At 44.1% G+C, this 26,271-nt stretch overlaps 2 protein-coding genes across 2 annotated transcripts in view; both read left to right on the forward strand.

The window, feature by feature from the left end:
- The window catches only part of LOC119433473 (putative sodium-coupled neutral amino acid transporter 7), a 531,279-nt gene that overhangs the window by 470,397 nt on the left and 34,611 nt on the right, over positions 1-26,271 (forward strand). The window lies entirely within an intron of this gene.
- Positions 1-26,271, forward strand: part of LOC119433564 (GPI transamidase component PIG-T) — a 47,703-nt gene that overhangs the window by 12,555 nt on the left and 8,877 nt on the right. The window contains exons 5-8 of the mRNA XM_037700819.2: positions 3,654-3,741; positions 5,732-5,826; positions 7,964-8,165; positions 9,333-9,488. Of these exons, the coding sequence (XP_037556747.1) occupies positions 3,654-3,741; positions 5,732-5,826; positions 7,964-8,165; positions 9,333-9,488 (541 nt within the window). The remainder of the gene's footprint in view (positions 1-3,653; positions 3,742-5,731; positions 5,827-7,963; positions 8,166-9,332; positions 9,489-26,271) is intronic.

Raw genomic sequence — 26,271 nt, forward strand, 5'->3', positions numbered from 1 at the left:
TTGTTTGTTTTCCCATAATACAGGCTGTTTCAGCGAACACTTTAAAAAAATTTTAAAGGTTGCCTGTGGCAGATAGCACAATTCTAGTTCGTGAGCTGGTCTACTCGAGGAGGCGGACATTACGTGCACAAGAAATTCAAATGCATAATTTACTAATTAACAAAACATCACTAATTAAGCTTTTAACTAATTACCTTAGGGCCCATATTGCAATTTACAAATTCTAACTATGGAGTTCACAAGCCCCTCTTGGAACGAATTCTCAGGATGACACCAGTTTTGAGATATTAATTCCCGAACTTTGCGGAGAAATGCATTGGCTTTCCAGTTACTTTCTTAACAAAATGTTGTTTCATGCATTGAAGCACAAAAGTAACTGGAACGCCAATGTATTGCTCCGCAAAGGTCGGGAATTTATATCTCGAAACTGTTGTCATCCTGAAACTTAGTTCGAACTATGCGAACTCCACGGCTAGAATTTGTAAATTGCAATATGGGCTATAAGGTATTTAGTTAAAAACTTAATTAGTGATTTTTTTAATTACATTCGATAATGCATTTCAATTTTCAAGACTCTCAAATAAGTCTGCCAGCCTCCATTTACGGTAACTGTCATTCAAATTTGAACGGCAGTTGAGGCTGTCATGTAAACTCAAGTCAACTCGTCATTGCTGTCAAATTTTGCAATTGTAATGGCACTTAAAAACACCCATGTAGATGTGGCATAAGATAAATCGTGTTCAGAATAATTCGTATTCTATGTACTAACAGAGTCAGATTTAGTAAGGGACATATTCAAAATTCTGAGAATTCAAAAATGGCAGTAGCTTCACGAGTCCGCAGGCACATATGACGCAAACTGTGAACAGAGGATTTATGATGTATAACTGGAAAATATGGGCATACAGAACATCGAAATTTTATACACAAAATTCATATATGGTATACTATATATCAATTTTTTATTATTCACCTGAGAATGAATGCATGTTGCAAATGCAGAAATGATGCCATGTAATCAAATCATATCCACTGAGCAGACATTGCAAGACTAGCACCTGTTTTGAGATATTCGACCTTAATATCTGCTAAGAAATGCATTGGTGTTGTAGTTAATATTGTCACTCTGTTGTGGCAATGAAGAACCACAGTCGCACAACTGCGAGTTACGAGACTAACTCTTTATTGAACGAACTTGTGCCCAGAAAAAACAAGTTACACTCGAGCACAACGTTAACGCCGAGAACAGTCGTCAATCGTCGAAACCTGACCTGCGGGTTAGATCAGATTTCAGTCAGATCATACATTCCACCGTAATCAGTGGTGCTCACGTCCGTTCTAGAATGTACACAACTATTCACGTCGCGCATGCAATCTGATTGCCAGCGCGATTCTCTCATTATAGAATCATCTACAACAATCGAGAAAGTTCGGATAAATAAAGGCGTGTCGATGTCGAGCGATAACATTGCAGCAGCAGTTAGCCAGTGAGAAGCAGTCACCAGAAAAAGATAAACAATGTCCACATGTCAATATGATCTCGGAACTTCTAGAGGGAAGATTTCGAAAAATTCTTAACTGGAATGCTAACATATTTTACAATGCATTTACGTGACTGATATTTCAAAAGTTTATGCTATCCTTAGGATTTCTACTAAGCAGACATGACTTCACTGCTGCTTGGCTTCAATTTTGAAATTGCAACACGTGTTTATAAAGTGAATATTCAAAATGTTTGTTAATTAGGTAACTGAATATTATGATTTTTGTGCGTGTTTGCCTGTCTAGGTAATCCATATAAACAGGCCTGATTGCAATATATGCTCGATGAATTTTTTTTTAATATGTGCAAACTGAAAAACCCACATACACACATAAAAAAAAAACAATGTATGTATTGCATAGCAAAAATCAATTCAACACTGATTTTGTTACTTTGTTCCCATAAGCACAATCTATGCATTTGAGAAATGCCACATGCTATCATTTGGTATTTTTATTAGGCAGACATGCTGCAGTGGTAAGGGCTGTATTATAAGTTACGGTGACCGTTTCCACTGGGCTATTGTAAGAGTGCAAGCAAAAGGGCATTAACCGTTTGCATTTTTCACTTTTCAGCTCAGAATGTATCGTATGTGCTTTGTAATAAACCACTGAGCACCTGCATGTAATCAAAGCAACAGGTTGCATGTAGTGGTAGTCATAATTAGATAAATATTTCAGATCTGCTCATCATTCCTCATTGTTGATAATAATGTGAAACTTCCTTATCTACGCTATAAATTTTATCTTAGAAGTACTGTGGCCACTATAAGACAGAAGTTCAAAGGAAGATGGAAACTTGAAATGATGAGCAGTAGTTGAACAAGGAATGTTGCTTTAGGCCAACGTTTCAACTAGAGGACTTGTCTTTGTCAGAGCAGCAACTGCTTTTCTTAGCAGCGTTTTTATGTACGTGTAGCGCACGCTCCCCCCACCCTCATAGGAGAGAAGGAGGAGAATAGGACGGAGCATGGGTGTGGCATAGCTAACATCAAAAAAAAGGGGGAAAGAAAAAGAAGAAAAAAGAAAGATTCAAAACTTTAAAAAAAAGAAAAAAAAGCCACTAAAGCAACACAACTACTGCCTTGTTCCGAACCCACATTCTGGCAGTGTTGCACTCGTCTCTGCCTGCCATGCCAGACCTCTGGATCATGAAACCTGCAAATTGCAGTTGCTTTAGATGTAAATTTTTGACCCTAGTAAACTGGAAATGCTTAGCCATTACTGCAATTTCTACACAGAATACTTCTGCTTCGGGGGGCAAATGTGCAGTGTGTTTAATTTTATTGCACAGTAGCACATAGTCATCTGATTTAAGGGTTGTTTGTACTTAGATGGCCTTCAGGTTTATCATCTTAACTTATTCCAAATCAGGTTTTGTTTCCATGATGTATTTTACTGTTTGCCTCACTACATGATACATTGTGATGCATGTTTCAAAACATTTCCAAACATTGTACCCCACCCACCCTTTTTGTGATACTCCGCAAGGGTACAATAAATGATGGTGATAATAATGGCTTACATTTTCAGTTTTATTTAAGTGCATAAGGAACCAAACTCTCTCCATGCTTCTGGTAGCGTGCAACTACTTTATTTTATTAGTCGTTGTCATGATTCTACAAGTTCTCATCACCTTCCACTCACTTCCAATTTGCAAGCTACCCAGTTGATTGGACATTGTTGTTGACAACATTATATGTACTGAATCACATAAATTAGCTTGCCTTGGCACTTAGTTTCTATACAAGCTTTTTCTTGCTTTATAAATGAAGACAGAATTTATTATTTGAGTAAATATTGAGTAAATCAGTTCTAAATATTCACATGTGATTCAATTCAAAATATTTACTATTTGAGCACCCCTACTGAAAAGCAAGTTTTGCGTAATGTATTTGTGTGCAGCTGCTCACAGCATTTACAGATGTATAACTATCAGTAAGGTTCCATTGCTGGTAATAAGCTGGCAATTTCTTGTTCCGTACATACCCCATTCGAGAATTTCATCCTTTCATTTTAAACATCTTCAAAGTCCAAGCATTAATTGCGGCAAGCTTGAGCTCAGGACAAATAAAAGTAATTGTCATGTTCTTTCTTTTATTTGATATCAGGATGAAGATTGTGTGCATGCCACCCTGGAGCTCCAGATGTCAGTGTCATTGGTGTTTGATACTGTGGCAGCACAAAATGGATACCAGAGTAAGCAGACAACAATCTATAAAAAATAGTAATTATAATCGTTTCTTCTGGTGTCTTCTAAGAGTGTCTCCATAGCAGAGCTCATCAGAGTAAATGTGGGGTAGCTTCTTATTTTTCTATTCTTTTTAATGGTGGAGCTGTTTAAGGTCGAGGTTGATCCCTACCGATGGTGTTCGCAGTTTCGAGCGAAATGGGGAGAGGAGGTGCAGAGAGAGAGAAAGAAAGACAGACAGACAGACAGAGCAATAAAGAAATAAATAAAACAAAGTAAACTTTCTTGGCGAGGTGGGATTTGAACCCGGGTACCCACGGTCTGAAGGCAAGCATCATAACCACTAGGCTTGCAGAACATGCATTTATGGGAACCATATGATTGTGTTTTACCGACGATTGTAACACACATGGGCAAAAGATAGAGAAAATAAGTGCGAATGAGAGAGATAAAAAGAGAGAGAGACAGGAGTTGAACACAGGTACCCACGGTCTGAAGGCGAGCGTCATACCCACTACGCTATACACCCTCGCTTGCAGAGCTCTGCTGTTTCATCAGATTTCACAAGCGTGGAACTGGTTAAAATTTTTTTTTTATCCGTCTTGCTCTTTTGTCAACAGTGTTACAGTGTAGTTAAGCAGAGTTGGCTGTTGCTGTATTATATACTGCTTCATTATTACACCTTCTAGCTGTGCTGCTTTCAAATGAAAGTCCCAGTTCGTCATTGTTTTGTGTGTAGTGCACTGTAAACCGGCCCGGGGGGAGGGGGGTTGGGGAGGAAATGAAAACACAAATACCCCCCCCCCCCTTTTTTTTTTTTAATAGGATCGTGTTGTCATTTTTAATGGGACATTCCACAGTCTTGCATTTCGGACACATTAACGAAAAAATGCGAGCCAGCGACACAGCCTTTTGCAATCGCCAAACATTGCCGGGATAAAGAAATGCACAGCTTGCCACAGTCAAAATGCACATGAAACGTGTGCTAGCGATTTGAATCTGCATCAGCCAATAGGAGAGCTCCTGTGTGCGCATGACTGCAGTAACGAATTGCGATGGCAGTCTGTCGTATTTTCCTTTGCTTTTAGTTTTGCACAGTGAAATATGGCGGTGCAGCTATCTGAGCTCCGATCTCTTCTCTTTACAACGGTACCAAGGTGGTCACGGCATTGCATCAGTGGGAAGCTCTGCGTTCCGCGGTGTGATTGCACCTTCTGAAGTGTGATTTTCTACCCGATTTTTGTCAGCAGCACGCTAAAAAAGTGCAATTTTGTCAAGTTCTACTTCAGATTTCTTTCTAATATTTCCCTATATGATAAAGGAGCACTTGGGAATCTCGGGGAAAAAAATCGGAAGCTTTCACCAAAGCAACCATTTTAATTTTCAGGTGCCCCTTCATAGGGGTGGGCGGTAAACTGGAGTAGTGGGTAGAGTTTCCTCTGCCGGCCACCTTGGGGAGAACCCTGGTTTGAACAATTTATGTGTCCAAAATTAGTTGTTTTGTGGTTCAGCTGAAATATGTTAGATTATCCTGTAAACTTATGCAAGAAGCTCTGTATATTTGGGGAAGCAGGTTTAGGGTGTGTAGAAAGCCTTTTGAGCATTTTACACAGGTATATGGCACTTTTTTTTTATTTTTGCATGAATATAAAATGTGAAAAATTATGCAGCTGGGCTTGTGCATGCAACTAGAATTCTACCACGAAAGTGGCAGTGCTTGTGCCTCAAGCATCTAGAAGGCAAAATGTACCTGCATACATAGTTATTCTCTCTCTCTCTTTTTGTGCCTAGTTTTTTGACGCCAGCTTGCTGTCTAATCTGAGCTGCTCCTCCGATCTAAGTGGCACTGGCAGCAGCAGCCACCACTAAGAGTCTACTAGCAGAAGATTGTGTACCTTTCTTGAATTAGTCCTATCCGCCACTACAATAATTTTTATAATGAAGGTAGAACTCTTGAAACCTTTTGCATTCACTGTAGTTTTTATTGTTGTATTACAGCATGGTCTCTGAGCAAGTTATTTGGAGCTGGAATCAAGACTTCGTGCCCTTTATCTTCCATGAGTACCATCTACGTTGATATATCTAATAATGGTGTAAGTTACAAGCTAGATTTATGATTTGTTTCTTTTAGCCTTTTTTTAGCGTTTTTTATTCTTTGATAGAGTTACAATGTATTCAACTCTTCCCTTACCATGGAAAAAAATGACCCTTTTTTGAAGGCTTGAGTGAGGATTTTTTATTTAATACACCAACAGAGCTACGATAACATGTTATATATATAGACAGAGAGCTAAAGAAGCATACTTTCCAAAAATATAAATTTCGAAAATGCATGTTAGGGAACGCAAATATATTGTGAATTTGTAAATATATGTAATATAATTTCTAAAAAATCAAACTTCACTGGAAAGTACAGGAAATGTTTACTATGTTGTGCTGATAACATTTAGAAAATAAGCGACAAAAATATTTGCAAATATTCAAATTGTTCTCATGTCAATTTTCTACAGCTCATGAAAGTTTCAATGTTGTATAGCTCATGAGAATTGTGACCTACACAAAAATTGTTTTCTGCCTAGTGGAAACTGCCTATTTCTAGTAGGTGCCTCAAATACTAACAACGTCATACTCTACTGGGTGCAGGAAATCTCCACCATATGCATAGACCCTTATCGTGGAGCAGTATGCTCTAGAAGAAAGAGATGGCACTTTTGGTGGCACGCCGCATGTTGCCTCAGCAAAAGCATAGGATTGAGAAACCATTACCGCTTCTGCCTTGCTTCTGTGCGATCAGCTGTCAGAAATGCAACTGGGTGTTCGCTAACGTACTGTGCTCAATTCGTGCTGCAAAATGCGTAGCGGTAGAGGAAAGATGTCTGCTGTAGTGGGCTGCAAAAATAGTGACTGGCATATCAAGGAATGGAATGAATCTGTGTGACCAAGTTCACAGACCGTTTCTACATATGGACTGTCTGTGTTGCTGGCCCTTTGTGACGTACAGCTTTCCTTGATGATAAAAAAAAACCACTCATCTACCAGCGTTGTATCGCTAACTTCCAAATAAAAGACTTGAACCCGCAACATTGGTGAGAGCGAGTACCGCTCGTTACACAGTGACAAAGGGAGTAGTGCCGCTTCCTCGCGTTGTAAGTTTCTAACGTTTTATCAAAACATGTCATCCCTAACTCACACGCAAACTTACACCCACACTATTGCCAATGTATCAAGAATAAGTGAGTGTGTACACTCTTGAATCAATGCACTAAAGCATGTGTGGCGGTGACTATACCAACAGCATACGAATGTTTCGTGACGATCATCAAGCAAGTGACTAGCGATAATACGTCTTTGCTACAAGCTATTACAAAGTACAAAACATCTACGATGCAAGTCTTGTGCGCTGCAAGAACAAGTCTATCACAACTGAGCACACCCACGAGCAATTAGGCAGAAAATAAACAATCAGACAGTGACTGCGTCAAGGAACTTTGCTGAGTCAGAAACATGACAAGCGGCTGCTTCAAAATGATTGCAAATGAAGGACAAGGAGCAAAAGACACCAGTTGTGATTCATAAGCGGAAAGCTTGGGCAGCTTGGAATACATTTCTATCCCCGCTTTTAGTACATGCACTGTATATGCTCCTCGCGCCGTTTAGGCAAGTCGTAATGAGCTTTGAAAGCGCTTACATGTCCTCTGAAGCTGTGGCCAGAGCTACGTGTCGTCCACCCAGTCACTGTCGACGATATCTGCCTAAACAGAGGTTTGCTGAGCTGCACAGGGCGACATGCACATCCATTGAAACATGGAGGCAGCTGAGGCAAGCAGTGGACGCGTAACCACATGATCAAATATGGCAGTGACCACAGGATCGCCGTTAAAAGAGTCTATAGAGACACTGCCAATAGGAATTGTAATATTGCCACTATGCCGTTATACACTTATATATATATAAGTTATATGCGTTAAAGGCTCTTTTAGAGCCTTTAAGAAAATACCACTGACAGTGAAGTAGGTTTCTTGTCCCTTTGAATTTATTTTAATAAGCGTTTACTGTACTTTTCTTGTATTTCATTGTCATCAGATTTATTTCATCTTCCTTGTTTCTTTCTATATTAGTAAATTATTGAACTTTGCATGTAGCATACCTTCTCTCAATTGGCAAAATGCACATTCTGCACCCACAGTGCTGCTGTGATAATGATGGCTGTACTTGGTTTTGGGGGGGTAGAGTGTAGGAACGTACCGGCTTAGTCCTGAGCCCACACAGCTAGTAGTCTCTGGAGAGGGAGCTCACAAGCGCAGCCTGGCCATTTATGACCTCAAGCACCACGTGGCCCAGGGGCGTCTCAACCTAGCCGCCCAGTATGAAAAGCCCCACATTTTCTGGCTTATCCCAGAGCCGCCCCTGCACATCACCCGCTACATTCAGGGTAAGCTGAGAGGCACTGTCACCCATGCTGAATTGTGCAAATTGTTTTATCCCTGCATAAAACTTCTGGTTTGCACCACCGACCGTTGGCCTCTTAAAATGTGCTGTTTAATACTGATTTCATAACACTGTATCCTAGTTCAGGATGTGTTACACAGCCGTGTCATCACTCAATAATTATCACTTTGTGCCTGACTGGACATGATGCTCATAAGTGCATGAAAGAGTCACGCTGTATTGTTATATGAAAGCCTTAGAGCTTCGGTGAATGTAGTGAGGGGAAGGTGCCACTAGGCATCTCCTGCAGTATTCCCCTCTAAGCAACAAACAGGCCTATATAGCTCCACTCCTGGCAGCACTTTTGATTCAGCGCTTGCACGGAAATACCAACGACATGCTCATTTTTATAATATGTATTTTCTCTAAGATTGCTGTAGTCTTCTTGTTAAATTGTCACAGAATAAGTGGTAGTGTGCATTTTGCAACAATTTTAAAAATGCATTCACACATTCAAAGGTGTAAAGACAAGAAGTGAACAAATAGGATGGTGAAAAATCTGAGAACTGCTGTAGGTGCAAGTGGTCGTTGGTGTTTCTTTGTGGATTGTCTCACTTAATACTAATGTATATACACTTTACAGGTTGCATGTTATGATATAGTGGTAATAGTGTGCAAGTTTTAGGAGCATGAATTATGTTAAATGCTACAAACTCGTGTTTAAAGAAACAAACTTGAAGGTAATGCACCTGATAAGTGTAGCTAGAAATTCTTGAACTGACTGCTAAGTGAATATGGAAAGATCCCCCAAGATGTATTTAGTGCAGAAACCCAGCGACAATGTATTTGGATCAGTGGACTTCAGTACAATCACTCAGCCACAAAAGTTTACAAAACACGGTAGCCATGGAAGGTCTAAATTTTATTCCCGCCTAAGTGCGCAGCATAAAACTGAGATGTACGTCACTGTGGTTGCACATGAAAGTGCAATGCTTCTTCTGTGATGCCTGTGTTGTTCACGAGAAAATTGCTACCTAATGGCTTTTACTTTTTTTTTTTACTTTCATGGTTGCTAAAATAATTTTATCTAGAGTTTTGTGCAAGATTTATGCATGAATCTACTTGCAATGAATGCATAAAGCTCTATGAATAGTTTTTTTTTATATTTCAGGTTATGGTCTCGAGCGAGGTGGAATAGTCAATCGTATCCAGAACAATAACCCTACAAAAGCTGTCCGAGTTGTGCTGCTTGACATCATTCCCTGGTTCCTCCGCGTGTACCTGCATACATTGAAGATTTCCTCAGGTCCAAGGCAGCTGAAAGCAGGTATTTAAACCGTTCTGGGTTTATTTCAGTAAACTGCATTTTCACTAATTCACGCAAGGCTTTAGCTATATATTCAGCAATAGTTATTGGACATTAATATATCAGAATTTGGACCAAACAAGCAATTTATAAGAGTGTAATTCTAACCTAAAGGCATGTACTGCTTTACAAACTTGTTATGCTGTCACGGTTGTCACCCGTTCGCCGGTGGCGCAAAGTCGATGGACGGGGTATACAAGCTGGTTGGTCATTCTGTACTCAAGCAAACACAGTGAGAGTCAGAGTCGGAAGTAAACAAAAAAAAAAACAAGATATTTATCGACTGACAAATATACACAAATTAATAAAATAAAAGAATGAAAAAAAAAGACACAAGACAGACTAACACACCTGAACTTAATATAACACAATCATGAAAACAAATCAATATGACGAGCAATTAACAGTGGATATAAACATGAAACAGGGCGTTGATCAAATATACAAGAATACACTTAACGGTAGTTCACTAAAATAAAGTTCAAAAGAAAACAACAATGTCATACGCGTGGCCGGGCAGCAGCAGCAAGTCCATAAACCGTGAAGTTGGCACACAGAGCTTTCCCAATGAATGCTGGCGGGCCGATCTTGTTGAGGTGGATGCGATTGCTGGGCTGGATTTCCCGGGAGTCTAGATCTGACGACTTCCCTCAAGCAGGTTGAGCCAACTTGAGGCGAACTACCGTGAGTTTCATTGCAGACGCTGGTTTGTCGTCTCGTACATCAACTAGTTACTTGGAGTTCTGACGCGGCTAGGCAGCCCAGGCAATACTGGACAGCACTAGCCCCCGACGGCTTCTCAGCAGCTCATAGGTTCAGCATCTAGACTGATTAGCAGGGCCTCAAACCTGCGCTTAAATAGCCTCTCCTTTCCCTAGTTCCCTGTGTCGGGGAACTGCAGGTATGCAAAGTTCACCTAATTATTTCATGACTCCTCCCAAAAGACTTGGCCACGCCCCTTTTAATCAGGGGCGAGGGAAAGGTTTATGCCCCCTCGCTGTCTGAGGTCGCGCCCCGGCACTGCACCACACGGATGCACACGCACACACTTGGGTCCGTTAATCCAAGGCGTGTCGCTATCGGCGTGTCGCTATCTCGAAACTATATGCCACACCGCTGGACCACGATGTTTTTGACGCCCGTTGATTGGCATGTCTAATCTTGAAACTATATGCCGCACTGTAGAAACACGACATTTTTGCCGGCCGTTAATCGGCGTGTCGATGACTCGAAACTATGCCGCTGCGTGACATATGCTTAGTATAAAAAAATGTTACAATTTTTGAACTGTCAAGGTTTATTTGCAAGTAGATCAAGAACACAAGATATCGAAAGTTTTTCATTTTAAACCAAGAAAGCCCAAACACTATTCGACATCAAGGAAAGTTAGAACAATTTGACCAGTGGTATTTTTGATCATGGGGAGTTCATTCGTACTAAAAAGTAATGGAATGGAATTTAAGTTAAAATGTAATCTGTATAGTTAATAATTAATCAATAATTGGGGGTTTTCTGAATTATCAGCAACGGAAACTTCACTTAGCATATCAAAAACGTTACTAGTATAGGCTTTGCTTAATATTCAGCATTTTGAGGTTTCAAACTCGGCGTATCAAAAATGTTAGGTAATTTGGGCTTTGTGGGTTTAATATATTTTCTTGTTATGGCATAGTTGCAGAAATATTTTTTTTTTTTTTCGCTCAATATTGTTTGTTAAGCAGGGTGGTCTAATATAGCAAATTCTTATTTCCAATTTTGTCTTCTGTCTTTGGCTCTCTCTTTGATGGTGGTGTTTGAGTTGGACCAGATTGAGTTGTTTTTAATTTTCCTTTCCGAACAAAAGTGCAAGCCTGTTACTCCAAATTGTCCCATTCTTTTCGTGCTGATACAAAGTACATTATTGCAGTCTCCTGAGCTTTGCAAATTGAACAGTTATGAGCTCAGATGCACTGATTTTGAAAGAAATTGTGTCTTAACCATCTTCACACTGTTTAATACAGTGCTCACTCCTGCGCCAAATGCGCCAGATTGCACCATACGAGATTTCCTGCGCCATCCTCATAAAAATACATGATTTTGCGCCGAAGTGCACCAAATTAGCGCATTACGTGTGTGGCCGCAGTAGGCCGCAGACGTGCGTAGCGCGCATGACTAAAGGGGCTTCATAAATCGAACGGCAACCGATAATTCGGGCTCTATGGGGACCGCCTGGGAGTCGGAAATATCCCAATTTGCCAGAAAATAACTGAATTTATTCCTCTGGTGGCTAAAAAAGACATTATTCTCGGTTGACCACTTACGGGGATACGTTCAATTTCACGTCTCTAGCGTCAGCATCGTAATACTTGGTAGTGTGCCAGGAACGCTATCATCCGTCGGCATGTCCTGTGCTAGTCGCGCGAAATGTCACGAAAGTGAAAGTATCCCGGAAAGGGGATCATCCAAAAATAAAGCTGAAGTTTGTCAACACAGTCCTGCGCGCACGTATGCTTGCCTACGACCTGGTCAGTCCGTATTTATACCATTGTTATGCTGTCGCCACAAAAAGACGAAAGTACAGTTAATGCATTCACCGAATCTTCAACCTTTGGCAACAGGACCGCGAATTTGTAGCGATGCCTTTTCCGCTGCCACTCCTTGCGCTTCGTCAGTGGTATAAGAGCGGCGCTCCGCCTGCGTTATATGGTATCAGCCGGCAGAGAACGGGGAACGATAAGGGCGGCGTATAGAATCGAGCGGAATGCATCACTTAACAATCAACGCGCAGGATCCGAATGATGGCGTTTTTTTTTTTTTTTTTTTTTGAAACAGTACTGTCCTCGTTGGCGAAGACATCAAGGGTGTAGTCGGCGCCACTTAAACAACGTAAGTCGCCGCGACCGTGTCGCTAGTTTACACGTCAATTAATAAACACTGGATGCGCGGAGCCAACCCGAATGCACTCCCGAACGGCTTGTTGGAGTTCACTTGACAGTTTGGGCGCGGTCGGTGCTGGATTAACTAGGCTTCGCTAGTTTCGGTTTCCAGGAGGTGTCAGCAAAATGGCCGACCACCATGCTGCAGCTATGCCAGCGACGTATCAACGCCAGAATAATGGTATTTCCGCTCAACTCGGCGGTCAAATTAGCAGGCAGTCGTGCAGGCGGACTCCCAATTATATAGAATTTCGTACCTTAAGGTGTCCGAAATTTCGGTCGTACTTATACTTTAAATTTATGGGCCAGTGATGGTGCCTCAAAGTAGTCCGAATAATTGAGCTTGTTTGAATTGCTGGTGTCGAAATAATCGGTCGACACCAGTTGAGAATCTGCCAGTTGATAAACAGAGGCTTCGGCTTCACGAGGAAAAACAGACCGTTGAGTACCTGGTGTCGTCTGAAGCAATGACTGAGCGTTAACGAGGGGCTTATCAAAAGGCTGACCTGGCTCAGAAAAGCATTGATTACATTGAGTCTGGCCAGGCGTTTCTGACTGATGCTAGAGCCTTGCTGAAAACATAAGAAAGCGTCAGCTGTCAATGAAAAATCATACGATGTAAAAGGCAACATCTGAGCAGTTTCACTCAACTTGCAATGAACTAATTACAGCTAACCGTGTGAACAGGTTTGTTGTCTTCATTTAAATTAAAGGGAAACTCATGTATTTAGAGGCAAAGCAACATTGTTTTACAGCAAGCAAATACTTTCCGGAATAACGCTTGTCAATTTCAAGTGTTTGAAATAGCTTAGGACGCGTCCAGCAGCTGCGATTTATTAGCTCCAAAGTGCTCTTAAATCTGTATCTGGATGCTCCAAACTGCTCCAAGTTTAAGATTTTGCTGCTCCAAAAATTGTTCCAAATCTCAGTTCATCAGTGGCACCACTGTTAATATGTTAACCTGATTTATGAAAACAATGACTTAGAACAAGGTTAATGATGAAGAGAACAAATGAACCTCCACGAACATGTAATCTGCTTGTTTTCAGTGTTTGCTTTTCAACATTAGTTTGAGAGTACATTTCTTGCTACCGTATCCAGGGCTGCCTAAAGTAGGTAAATTTAGAAATTACTCAGTAGCTGACATGATGGTGTTAGTTCACTCAGGCATGCAGGTCCCATGTGCACTAAAGAATAGTAGTCTTTTTTTTTTTGCAGCATTATAAAAAGTATATTAAGGGGCATTGATGAATCATTCACAATGCCTGCGGTATTGATACACCTCCTTAAATACCTTTGAGCTTGCGAGGTAAACTTCAAGGGCCTTTGGAACTCCTTATACAGTTGACTTCCGTTAATTCAACCTTGACGAGACCAACGGAATGGATAAAATTATCTGGCCAGCCAAATTAAAGACTATGCAGTAAAAAAAAATGCCAAAACTCACTGCTGCTTTATTTGACAGTATTTGTTTTATTCTAACACCCGTGAATCTAACACGCACCTAGTTTTTATGGGTTCAAAGTAAAAAACTATGTGCACCAAGATGTAGTGTAGTGTGCATCTGATTTTTTAGCAAGGAATTTTAAATGTAACATGCCTCCAATTCTGAAAATCAGAAAAAGTTTAAACCAGTGAAGTTTACCTTCACAGAATGTAAATCTATTTAAACGTAATGTCCGGCGTCACTCTTGTACAGCACTTTATCACTGTCTCTGGACCACATGTCCTCCATCCAGTTCATTGCACATTTCTCAAATGACTACGCAGCAATCGCAAATAGGATGGTGGCCCATGCTTAGACTGCACACCTCGCTAGTTCGTCCTCTGACGCACGCAATTCTCCTGAACACCAAAAACATGTGACGCAGTTGTTGCTGCTAATTTAGCATATAAAATAATTTAGTATATTTCAATGAGCTTTCGTAATAAAGATTTTTTTTGTTTCTGTTTCCTGTAATTCTGAAGAAGTCCTTACTGAGATTTCCAACTTAAAGAACACAGGTCCTGGTCTTGATGGAATTTCTGCATTTCATTTAAAGCTTCTTGCTTCGACTATTTCTGATGCTCTCAGTAATTTAGTTAACCTTATGTTCAAAACCGGTATATTCCTTAGATGTCTAAAAAAAGCTAAGGTAATTCCTGCTCACAAAAAGGGGTGACAAAGCTGATGTCGTTAACTATCATCCTATATGTATTTTATCTTCAATTAGTAAAGTTGTTGAAAAGTTATTAGTGAACCGTATTAACAGCTACCTTAACAAATTTAGCTTGCTGAGACCTTGTCAGTTCGGTTTTCGTTCAGGAAGCTTGACTAACTTGGCTTTGCTAACATTAACTGATTATATTAGACATTCAGTTGATCTCGGATACTTTGTTGGCTCGGTCTTTTTAGACTTTACTAAAGCCTTTGATACAATAAACTGTAATGTTTTGTTTACTAAACTGCAATCTATTGGAATTTCTGATCCAGCACTTAATATGTTAAAAAGTTATCTATTTAATCATGAATTAACAGTGTACGCAGGTGGGGCTTTCTTTGAAAACAAAATTATTAACCAAGGAGTGCCTCAGGGCTCCATTTTAGGTCCACTATTATTCTGCATTTATATGAATTATTTACCCAGCTGCCTTAATTATACACTACCGATATTATACGCAGACGATACGACTGTTGCCCTCTCAGATAAATCAGTACGTTTGCTAATTTTTAAACTAAACAGTGACCTGTCTAAAATTATTGATTGGTGTAACGCCAATTTTCTAATTATAAACCCTACAAAAACGCAATTCATGATATTTAAGTCATCACAGAGACAGTTACGTTGCTCTCCGACCATAACCCTCAATGGGCATGACATTCCTGCCTCCACGTATGTATCCTTCCTCGGCATTAAATTATATCCCCACCTTAAGTTTACTAATCACATTGCGCACATCAAACAAAAAACAGCATATGGCATTAGAGCTCTGCTCAAATCACGTGCATTGTTTTTCCAAAGAAGCATTATTATCATTATACTTCGCTTTCATTCATAGTCATATCATTTATGGTATTCCTTCATCGGGTAATACTTATCATTGTCATCTTTCCTCTATTCAGCACATTCAAAATCAGGCTATTCGCATTATAACTCGAAGCCATTTTTTCTCTAACGCCTCCTATCAACTACGTGCGAACCGCATTCTTAAAGTTACAGATTTATTCAACTATCATCTAGCGATATTATTTTTCAAATTATTAACTAAACAAGTTTCTTACAACTTCATTAGTTCTGATCTACTTCTTAATCTTAATAACACAAGGTTTAGGGCAGAAGGAAATTTCCTGTTACCTTTATGTTATACTAATTACGGAAAGATGGCTTCCTCCTTTTGACACGCTTAAACTTTGGAACAGTCTACCATATGTCATTAAATGCTTATCTACCTTGTACTCATTTTAATACCAACTTAATTATTTGCTGTCTGATTAGCTGTGTATGATATTTTCCTAATTTGTAGCTGTGTAATCAGTTATGATTGTGTATGTTTCCTCGTCCGTTGCTTAAATATGTGTGTCCTAACTTAGTTTCTTGCTTATTTTTTTTGCTTATTTCATTTTTTTTCCCTGCTCTGTATTCCGGTTTTATTTTTTATATAACAATTAATCAAGGGTCCCGGTGCCGTGTCTAACTTTGGGACCCTTGTCTGTATATGATTTCTTGTAACTAATTGTATGAATGAATAATAAATTGAAACCGAAAGATGGAAAGTGGCTCGTCATCGTCTCCAACCTACATGAAAACATGTTTTGTCGCCATGTTGCAATGATGATGGCAATGACACTGGCTCTCACGACATGCTGGCACAGATATCACAAATGCGGTTTTGATTTTATATCTAATTACACTGCATATGCAATTTCAGAACAACTTTTTTAGAAAATGTGTGTTCATTGGAAGCGTATAAATATGGTAATTATTGATTGCGAGCTGCCATTTTCGCTTGAAAATCTTCCTAGGGCAGACCGAAAAATAGACGTTTTTAGCAGGAGACTTATCTTTGATGTATTCACTGTCTGCTAGCACCACTGCAGTGTCTGTTTCGACACTGCAGCCATTGGAATCAGGATTGGCGGTCACCATTTGGGTCACCATTGGGGCCAGGCAGGTTCGTGTCTACCAGTAAAGTTCAAGTTATCTGGTGATGGCTCATTTCAGGATCGAAATAATGAGTTTTAGTCGATAGAAATATATTGGCGATGGCTGGGACGAATATGGACGATGGCTGGGACGGTCAGGGATCGAATTAACTGGAAAATCAAATTAGCTGGAGTTGAATTAAAGGAAGTCCACTGTATATGGATGCAATGTTTGAATTTCTTGAAAACTAGTGTGCACCATTTCAGATCTTGAAATCTAGCATGCTTTAGGATAGGATGTACAGGCGCAGCCACTGCTAGAGGGAACACAGGAGCCCATGACAGCACTCCGTGAAGCGCTACTGCTAGCGCCTCGCGAAGTGTTGCTGCGCAGGCACAATCAAAGCGATAGGCAGAGCACCCAGCGCGTCATCTGCTGCGGTTCCTCCCCTTCGCTACCTTCGCAGCGCGAGCGCTGGTATCTATAGGTTATGCGCACTAGTGGCTCTGAGTATTCATGCAAGTTTATGCAGGCTGATTTATCATGCTGCGTGCAGGCGCACCGAATTTGGAATGTGAATAACACTTCCAGGTAGTTTTCACTTGCTAAGTATCATTTTAAACATCTTTATTGATTTGGAAAATATAATGCTGATTTCAAAACTCCGTGCTTTGAATTTATTAGAAAATCAATGGAAATTATCACTTTCGGAGGACTGTGGCTGGCACCGTGGCAAATCCACTTGGGCGACAATCGGAGGAGTCACCCAACTATGCGAACAGCTGTGGAGAAAACAGCTGGGTCAGTATTCTTGGGTGATCACTTTCATGGATATTTTCATTTTAGTTCGATTTTGTGTAACTCGACACCAGACGCATGGCGTTTAGGTCGACATTGTTTCTGGCGTTTTGCCAAATTTGCCACCTTCACACAGTACCAATTACGCCGTCGGCGGTATGTACTTCGACAAGTCCAGTGCCGAGTCACGAAGAATCTCCAAAGTCCCTGAGAGTGATCGCTTGAGAATACTGCCCCTCTAGGACGATGAATCCAGCTTGTGTTCTTTGAGCCCATGATGCAATTAGCGCTGGGTTACATTGATCTCAACGACAATCATGCCATAATTCAGCATGGCAGGAAACAGGCATTCCAAAAGCGACACACGCAGCTTGTGTGTTCTAGGCAAACGACAGCAACTAGTGTAATACTTGATCGCATCACCATCAGGAAAAATCACGCAGCATTCGTCCTCTGACCCTCTACAGTTAAATCTGCTTATAACGAACCTCCATATAACGAATTCCTGGATATAACGAAGTTTTTCTATTCCCCGCCGTCACTCCATAGAAGCGCATGTATTTGAGACCTCTACGTAACGAAGTGGCAGCGGGAGACCCCCTCGATATAACGAATTTTCCCCTCCAACAACCTAGAGATTTCGGCCCAAATTTTGTCATTTTTGCGTGAGCAGCAACCGGAAGCACCTTCTCCGCCGCGACGAAATGCGAAGCGAGCGTACGTGTGCGTGCGTGCATGTGCGAGGCGGGCTTGCATCCCTCGACCCGGCGATCTTGCCACCGCGGCGTGACCTTTCCCCCTCCCTTCATTCAAACCTGATCCCCCCTCTTGCTGCAGCTGGTCTAGCCCGCCAAGCCGGCACTTTCTCCTTTTCCAGTTGATGTTGCCGACGCGCTGGTACACGCTGTGACACATCACACTCGATGAGCGTGGACACGCGCTGTCAAACGCTGGCGGCGTGTGGAAGCGCTGCTGGAGAAGCGAGCCAAGTGACCTTCGTTCTGTTGTCTATCGCTTCAACTCAAACTGAGTGCCGAGAACATACGGCACGCACAAAGCTACGAGCCACCGACGCACTTACACTGCTAGACTCTGCCCCAACGCAGATCGCTTTCAAGATACGGCCCGTGCGCCGCCGTGCAGTACGCAGTTGATGCCAAAGTACAGTACAACGCCGCCCCGCTATCCCTCCCCCCTCGCTCCCTCGCCGGTGCCTCGAGCGCAACAGAAGAAGGCACGCTTCCTCCCTGCTTTTCTTCCGCGCGCGAGATTTAGACGCGGTCGTCGGCTTCCCTCGCACATTTTCACTCGCACATACAGCATACGGCGTGCGGCGACTGCGTTATCGCCCTTGGACTTTATACCGAATATGTATGAGCCAAAACCAATTTTAGGGCCACAACGCGTCATAGACACCATCTTTATAGCAAACACGGATCTCAAGGGCCATACATTTGCTGGCGGAAACCGAAAATGTGTCATAGTTGTTGCCCCCGGCACTTTGGGCGGTCAATGCCATCGTCAAGCCACCAAGCCAAGCGACATGAAAAGTCAAAATGGCCGCTCAGGCCAGCGCGGGGTGGCAGTTCGCAGCGTATGATGCGGAAACAGTCCCACAGTTGTGATGCAACAGCGGGGTTACCAATGCATTGAGTTCTATGGCAGCTGTGCCGGGACCAGCTGAAAACAACATAACAGCCGGGAAAACGCAGCTCCCGGGAACGTAACAGCGGGGTTATACTGTAACACTATACGACGCTACGATGCCATCATGACGCTCGCTCTTCGTTTCCGATGCCTTGCGCTTGTGCGAAACGACACGCGTCCACGCATCCGGTACCTGGTGTGACATTCCAAGGATGAGTGCTTCGACGAAAACGGGTGCGCGTTACAATTGAGGGCGTGTTAGAATCAAGTAAATACGGTAAGCATTTCTTTTTAGAATTTTCATGCCGAACCTGCATATAACGAAATCCTCTTTAGAACGAAGTTTTTGGGGAATTCTTCAATTTCGTTATATCCAGGTTTAACTGTAGTTATTGCGCAGCGATCTGCTACAATGAAGTGGCACAAAAACTCGGCAGTTCTTTGTAAAGGGTCACAGATAACTAGACCATATATAAAAAGTTGGGATCTCTATAACTGCACCAGTGTGTCTTTTAGTATTTGCCATAATCCCACCGACACTGCGAAAGGTTGATGAGATCTAGCTTCCCATTTTATCGCCTTTGCATCAAGAAGAATACAGCAACATACACGACCTGTCTTTTAGGCTTGATTTACATGACGGAACAGAGCGCCGATTTAGTCTGAGGATAAACGTGACGCGGTTGGGCTGCAGCAACTGACACTGGTAGCACCTCCTCATCTCCGGTGTTATTCAGTTCCGTGATTCGGCGGTGATGAGGTATGTCATGCTCATCTGTTCACTGGATCAGCAATCCATCCTGTCATGTGAATCTCGCTTTAGTTACAAAACTTTGTTGCCATTGACAACATGGCAATGCGAACATCGAAGCAGTGTGAGCGGGAGTGGTGGAGGGAGGAACTGTAGTAGACAATGTGCTGGGTGCTTTGCCTATCGCTTTGATTGCGCCTGCGCAGCAACACTTCACAAGGCGTCGGTGATGGCGCTCCGCAGAGCGCTCCCACAGGCTCCCGTGTTCCGTCTAGCAGTGGCTGCACCTGTACAGTTCAGAAACTGCACTGGGTAGCCAACATAATGTTATATTGGTATCGACATGCAGGCAGGTTATATTTAAATGTTTTTGCAGTCAGAAGGCCTTTTTTTTTTTTAATGGAAGTACAGTAGAACCCCACTGTTACGTTGCCGGGTGCTGCGTTTTCCCGGCTGTTACTTCGTGTTGGACCGGTCCCGGCACAGCTCCCATAGAACCCAATGCATTGGTAATCCCGCTGTTGTGTCGCAACTGTGGGGCCGTTACCGCATCATACGTTGCGAACTGCCATCCCACGCCGGCCCGAGCGGCCATTTTGACTTTACATGTCGCTTGGCTTGGTGGCTCGACAATGGCATGGGCCACCCAAAGTGCCGGGGGCGACACCTATGATGTATTTTTGGTTTCCGCCAGCAGAAGTATGGCCTTTGAGATCCGTATTTCCTATCTAAAAGTGGTGTCTATGACACGTTGTGGCCCTAAAATTAGTTTTGGCGCATAGATGTTCTGTATAAAGGCCAAGGGCAATAACGCAGTCACCGCGCGCCATATGTTGTATGTTCGAGTGAAAGCGTGCGAGGGGTGCCGTTGACTGCGTCTAAATCTCGTGTGCGCAAGAAAGAAAAGCAGTGAGGGGACAGGAGGGGGGGGGGGGGGAGGCGCGTGGGCCGTATCTTGAAACGATCTGTGTTGGGGGCAGAGTCTAGGCAGTGTGTGTGCGTCGGCAGGTCGTAGCTTTGTGCGTGCTGTGTGTTCTCGGTGCTCAGTTTGCGTTGAAGCGATAGACAACAGCACGAAGGTCACTTTGCTCGCTGCTGCAGTGGCGCTTCCTAACGCCATCATTTGACAGTGCGTGTCCACGCTCATTGAGTGTGATGTGTTCATGTTGGCCTGTGGGCGCTGACACCATGCTTGTTAATATAGTTAATAAACTAATGTTTACAAGTATATACAGACGATACAACTACTATCCTTACGTTGTATAGCTGTCTACTAATTTGCTATCGCAATCGATGCTTAGGCTTTTGGGCGAAACTACGACTTTTTTTCATGCATAAGAATTAAAATAATATTGTCACGGGGATTCACAAGTACACGGGAGAGACAATATTTACAGGCTGCTGCTACCAGAGAATGGCTGACAGCATCTCACAAGGCATGTCCCGTCTTCTTCCTCTTCGCATAGCACAGCGGTCCTTTAATAGCAGGCTCATACGCAATGCCTCGTAACATCACCCCCGGCGGACTGAGCGCCGTCACGGCGCCTTCCAAAATTAGTCAGCACTGCTGGTGTAGTAGGGTTTTAGCCGCGACACATGGACAACATCAGCAGCAGACGTAAAAAAAGAAGACGGGCGATGTTCGAGCGGAGTGATGAGGTAGTCAACGTCATTGAGCTTGCGGAGAACTTTGTAGGGTCCTGTGTAGCGAGGGAGGAGCTTCTCGCACAGGCCTTGGCGTCGTGACAGCGTCCAGAGTAGGACCAGAGATTCAGAAGGGTACTCCACTTCGCGGTGCCGACTTTCATAGCGCTCTTTTTGGGAGGCCTGCGACGCACATAGCCCAGTGTGAGCAACCTGGCGAGCCATTCTGGCGCGAGACAGGACGTCCTGAGCATATGCGGTTGGTAGGGATGGATCAGCAGGAAGGAGCGTCTCGAAGGGTAACGCAGGGTTGCGGCCATACAGGAGAAAAAACTGCGAATAGCTGGCAGTGTCATGGCAGGACGAGTTGTAGGCAAAAGTAACGTAGGGTAGGGCGGCGTCCCAATCGCGGTGATCAGTAGAGATGTACATGGACAGCACATCCGTGAGAGTTCAGTTGAGCCGCTCGGTAAGACCGTTGGTCTGAGGATGGTAGGCTGTCATAAGGCGATGTTCACTAGAGCAGCTACTCAAAATTTCGTCAATGACCTTTGCAAGGAAACAGCAGCCACGATCCGTAAGACGCTGACGCAGAGCCCCGTGTCGAAGAATGACATCATTGAGCAGAAAGTGTGCAACGTCGGTAGCGCAGCTACTGGGCATGGTGCGCGTGATGGCATATCTGGTGGCGTAGTCAGTTGCAACGGCAATCCATTCGTTGCCGGATACGGACGTAGGGAAAGGTCCGAGCAATTCAAGGCCGATGCGGAAAAACTGCTCCAGTGGAATGTCTGACAGGTTGAAGCAGGCCAGCTTGAGTAAGAGCAGGACGTTTGCGGCGCTGACAGCGCTCGCAGGCAGCAACGTATCAACGCACCGAACGATACAAGCCAGGCCAAAAGAACCGCTGTCGCACGCAGTCGTAGGTGCGTGAAACTCCGAGGTGTCCGGCAGTTGGAGCATCATGCAGATGTTGAAGAATGGTGGTGCGCAGGTGTCGGGGAATAACTAGCAAGAATTCTGGCCCGTCAGGTTTCATGTTGCGACGGTAAAGGACGTCATCGCGTAGGACATACGGCTAGCAGGGTCCACCGGATGGCGCGAAAGACAATCGGCATCGTGATGTAGCCTGCCCGATTTATAAATTACCTCAAAGGTATATTCCTGTAGTCTCAGGGCCCAGCGACCAAGGCGACCAGTTGGGTTCTTGAGCGAGGACAGCCAACAAAGAGCGTGGTGGTCAGTAAGAACCGAGAATGCGCGGCCGTACAAATACGGGCGAAATTTTGCGACAGCCCAAACCAATTCAAGGCACTCGCACTCTGTGATCGAATAGTTCCATTCAGATGTGGAGAGCAAGCGGCTGGCGTATACAATAACACGTGTGTAGCCATGCTGGTGCTGAGCGAGGACGGCGCCGATTCCATGCCCACTAGCATCTGTGCGAACCTCAGTAGGCGCGGATGGGTCAAAGTGAGCCAATATAGGCGGTGAATTGAGTAAGTTGGTCAGCGCCGAGAATGCGGTCGCTTGGTCGGGGCCCCACGAGAAGGGCACATCCTTCTTGAGAAGGTCGGTAAGGGGTCGGGCTATGATGGCGAAATTGCCTATAAAACGGCGGAAGTACGAGCATAGTCCAACAAAACTCTGTACAGCTTTAGTAGACAAGGGCACAGGGAAGTTCTTGACAGTGCTAATCTTGGCAGGGTCAGGTTGGACACCTGTAGCAATTACAAGATGACCAAGCACAGTGATTTGTTGTCTGCCAAAATTACACTTTTTGGAGTTTAGCTGGAGTCCTGCTCGACGAAAGACAGCTAGAATGGTCGCCAAACGAGTAAGGTGACTTTCAAACGTTGGAGAAAACACAATGACGTCGTCTAGGTAGCAGAGGCAGATAGACCATTTGTAGCCACGAAGGAGAGAGTATATCATGCGTTCGAACGTTGCGGGGGCATTGCATAGTCCAAATGGCATAACTTTGAACTGATAGAGGCCGTCCGGTGTGATAAAGGCAGTTTTTTCTCGATCCAAGTCATCAACAGAAATATGCCAGTAGCCCGAGCGCAGGTCTATGGATAAGAAGTACTTCGCACCGTGAAGACAGTCCAGGGCGTCATCAATCCATGGCAGCGGATATACATCTTTGCGCGTTATTTTGTTTAAGACACGATAGTCGACGCAAAATGTCAAGCTGCCATCCTTCTTTTTGACCAAGATGACAGGTGACGCCCACGGACTTGAGGACGCCTCTATGATGTCTTTGGATAGCATCTTGTCGACTTCTCGTTGTATGACCTGGCATTCGGAATGGGACACACGATAGGGGCGCCGTCTGATAGGAATAACATCTCCGGTATGTATTTGTCACGGAGCGGCATATTTTCGAATGGTTTGGACGCCGATTAACGACACGCCGAATTACGAGCGTCAAACACGTGGGCTCCTGACTGTGCAGCGTATAATGCATTCGACATCGACACGCCGAATTACGAGCGTCAAACACGTGGGCTCCTGACTGTGCAGCGTATAATGCATTCGACATCGACACGCCGAATTACGAGTGTCAAAAACGTGGGCTCCTGGCTGTGCAGCGTATAATGCATTCGACATCGACACGCCGATTTACGGGCGTCAAAAGCGTCGTGGCCGCTCGGGCTGCCATCTCGATTCCAGACGCGTCACGCCGATTACGGACCCCGAAGTGTGCACGTACGGCCACGTGGTAGTGCCGGGCTCAACCTTGGCCCTTGACATTGGGAGAGAGGCTAATCTGCGGTTCTTCGTCCATAGTGAAAGGGCGCGGCCAAGATTGTTGGGAGCTAAGAGAGCTGAATTCGGAGAATGCTACATAGCGGCAGTTTCCCTACCTAGGGAACTAGGGAAAGGAGAGGCTATTTAAGCGCAGGTTTTGGGCCCTGCTGATTAGTCTAGAAGCTGATCCTGTAATCTGCGGAGAAGTAGTCAAGGAGCTAGCGCCGTCCAGTATCGCCTGGGCCGCCTAGCCGCGTCCGAACTCCAAGTAACTAGTTGACGTACGAGACGTCAAACCAGCGTCTACAACGAAGTCCTCGGTAGTCCGCCTCAAGTTAGCTCAACCTGCTTGAGGGAAGTCGTCGGATCTAGACTCCCGGGAACCCCAGCCCAGCAATTCGCATCAACCTCGACAAGATCGGACCGCCAGCCTTCTTCGGGAAAGCTCTGTGCACCGACTTCACGGTCTATGGACTTGCTGCTGCTGCCCGGCCAAGCGTATGACACCATTTGTTTTTTTTTTCTTTTGAACTTTGATTGCTCTTGAACTTTATTTTAGTGAAAACTGTTAAGTGTATTCTTGTGTATTTGATCCTCGCACTGTTTCATTTTTATATCTACTGTTAATCGCTCGTATTTATTTGTCCTTATCATTGTGTATATTAAGCTCAGGTGTGTTAGTCTGTCTTGTGTCTTTCTTTATTATTGTATTTTATTAACTTGTGCGTATTTATCAGCCTATAAATATCTTGTTTTTTTGTTTACTCCCGACTCTGACTCTTTTCACTGTGCTCGCTTGCATACGGAACGACCAACCAGCTTGTCTACCCCGTCGATCGACTTCGCGCCGACGACGAATCGGGGACAGCTGTGACAGTATTCGATGACTTAAGAGAGACGTTTGACCGAGGGGGTGGTCATCGAAGTCGAAGATATTTCGATAGGTCGTTAGGAGGTAGTGAAGTTCCACGGCTTGACAAGTCGGAAGATCAGGGGCAATCATCGTGGGAATTTCATCGGGGAATGGACTTGGCGGACCGCTTGCGAGAAAGGACGAACAAGTGTCAGCGTCTAGTGCTGCGACGTCGCATTCATCAAGCGCAGACACGTTGGCCACTGAGATGCCTTGCGGGTTGCTGAAGTTGAGAAGCGGGAGCTGGACATGGTTGTTGACAACAGTCACAAGGGTGTGCGGCAGAGCAATATTTCTGGTCAACAGTACTTCAACTAGTGGAGACACTATGTAGTCGCCGTCTGGAACTGGTGATGCCGTCGTCAAGGCAACACACATGGCAGCTTGCGGTGACAACCGAACGTAATCCACAGAGCATAAGCGGTGTGACGGTAAATCTGGAACATCTGCCAGTTGAGGAAGTTCAAGTTGAAGGACGCCGGTTGCACAGTCAATGAGAGCGGCATGGGCCGACAAGAAATCGAGTCCGAGAATGACGTCGTTGGGGCATTGCTCGAGAACAGTAAGCAAAACAGATATATGGTGACCGGCGATGGTGATGCGAGCTGTGCACATTCCGATGACTGTGGGACTTCTTCCATCAGCGACGCGAATAATACCAGTAGCGGCGGGGGTAAGTACTTTCTTGAGGCGGCGACGAAGGTGATTACTCATCACGGATATTTGTGCGCCAGTATCGACGAGTGCAGGAACAGTTAAGCCGTCAACGTCAACGTCGATCAAGTTTCGTCGCGTAGGCAATACGAGGAGAGGATTTGAGGTGGAAGTCGAAGATGCAGCGTCACCTCTAAGAGCTGCATCCCTTAGTTTCCCTGTTGAAAGTTGAGCGGCGATGTCGGACGTCATCGTAGAGGTGAAGGAGACGATGGCCGACCCACTGGTGGCGAACGGGACTGGTGACCTCGGGGCGACGGGGAACGGCTGTGCGGCGTAGGGGTGACATCGGCGTTGTACGGCTCAAAAGGCTGGAAGCGGCGGTAGCTATTAGTGTGGTATGGTTGGTATGCCTGAGCAGGCTGAAAACGGCTTTAGTTGTCGGTGCGGCTAGCAGTGTCATCCCGGGTTAACGGCGACACCCAATGGCTGTTGCAATGGCGCGCGACGTGACCGATACGGCGGCAGTAGAAGAAAATCGGCC

The sequence above is a fragment of the Dermacentor silvarum genome, chromosome 1 (genome assembly GCF_013339745.2).
Source record: "Dermacentor silvarum isolate Dsil-2018 chromosome 1, BIME_Dsil_1.4, whole genome shotgun sequence".
NCBI lineage: Eukaryota > Metazoa > Arthropoda > Arachnida > Ixodida > Ixodidae > Dermacentor > Dermacentor silvarum.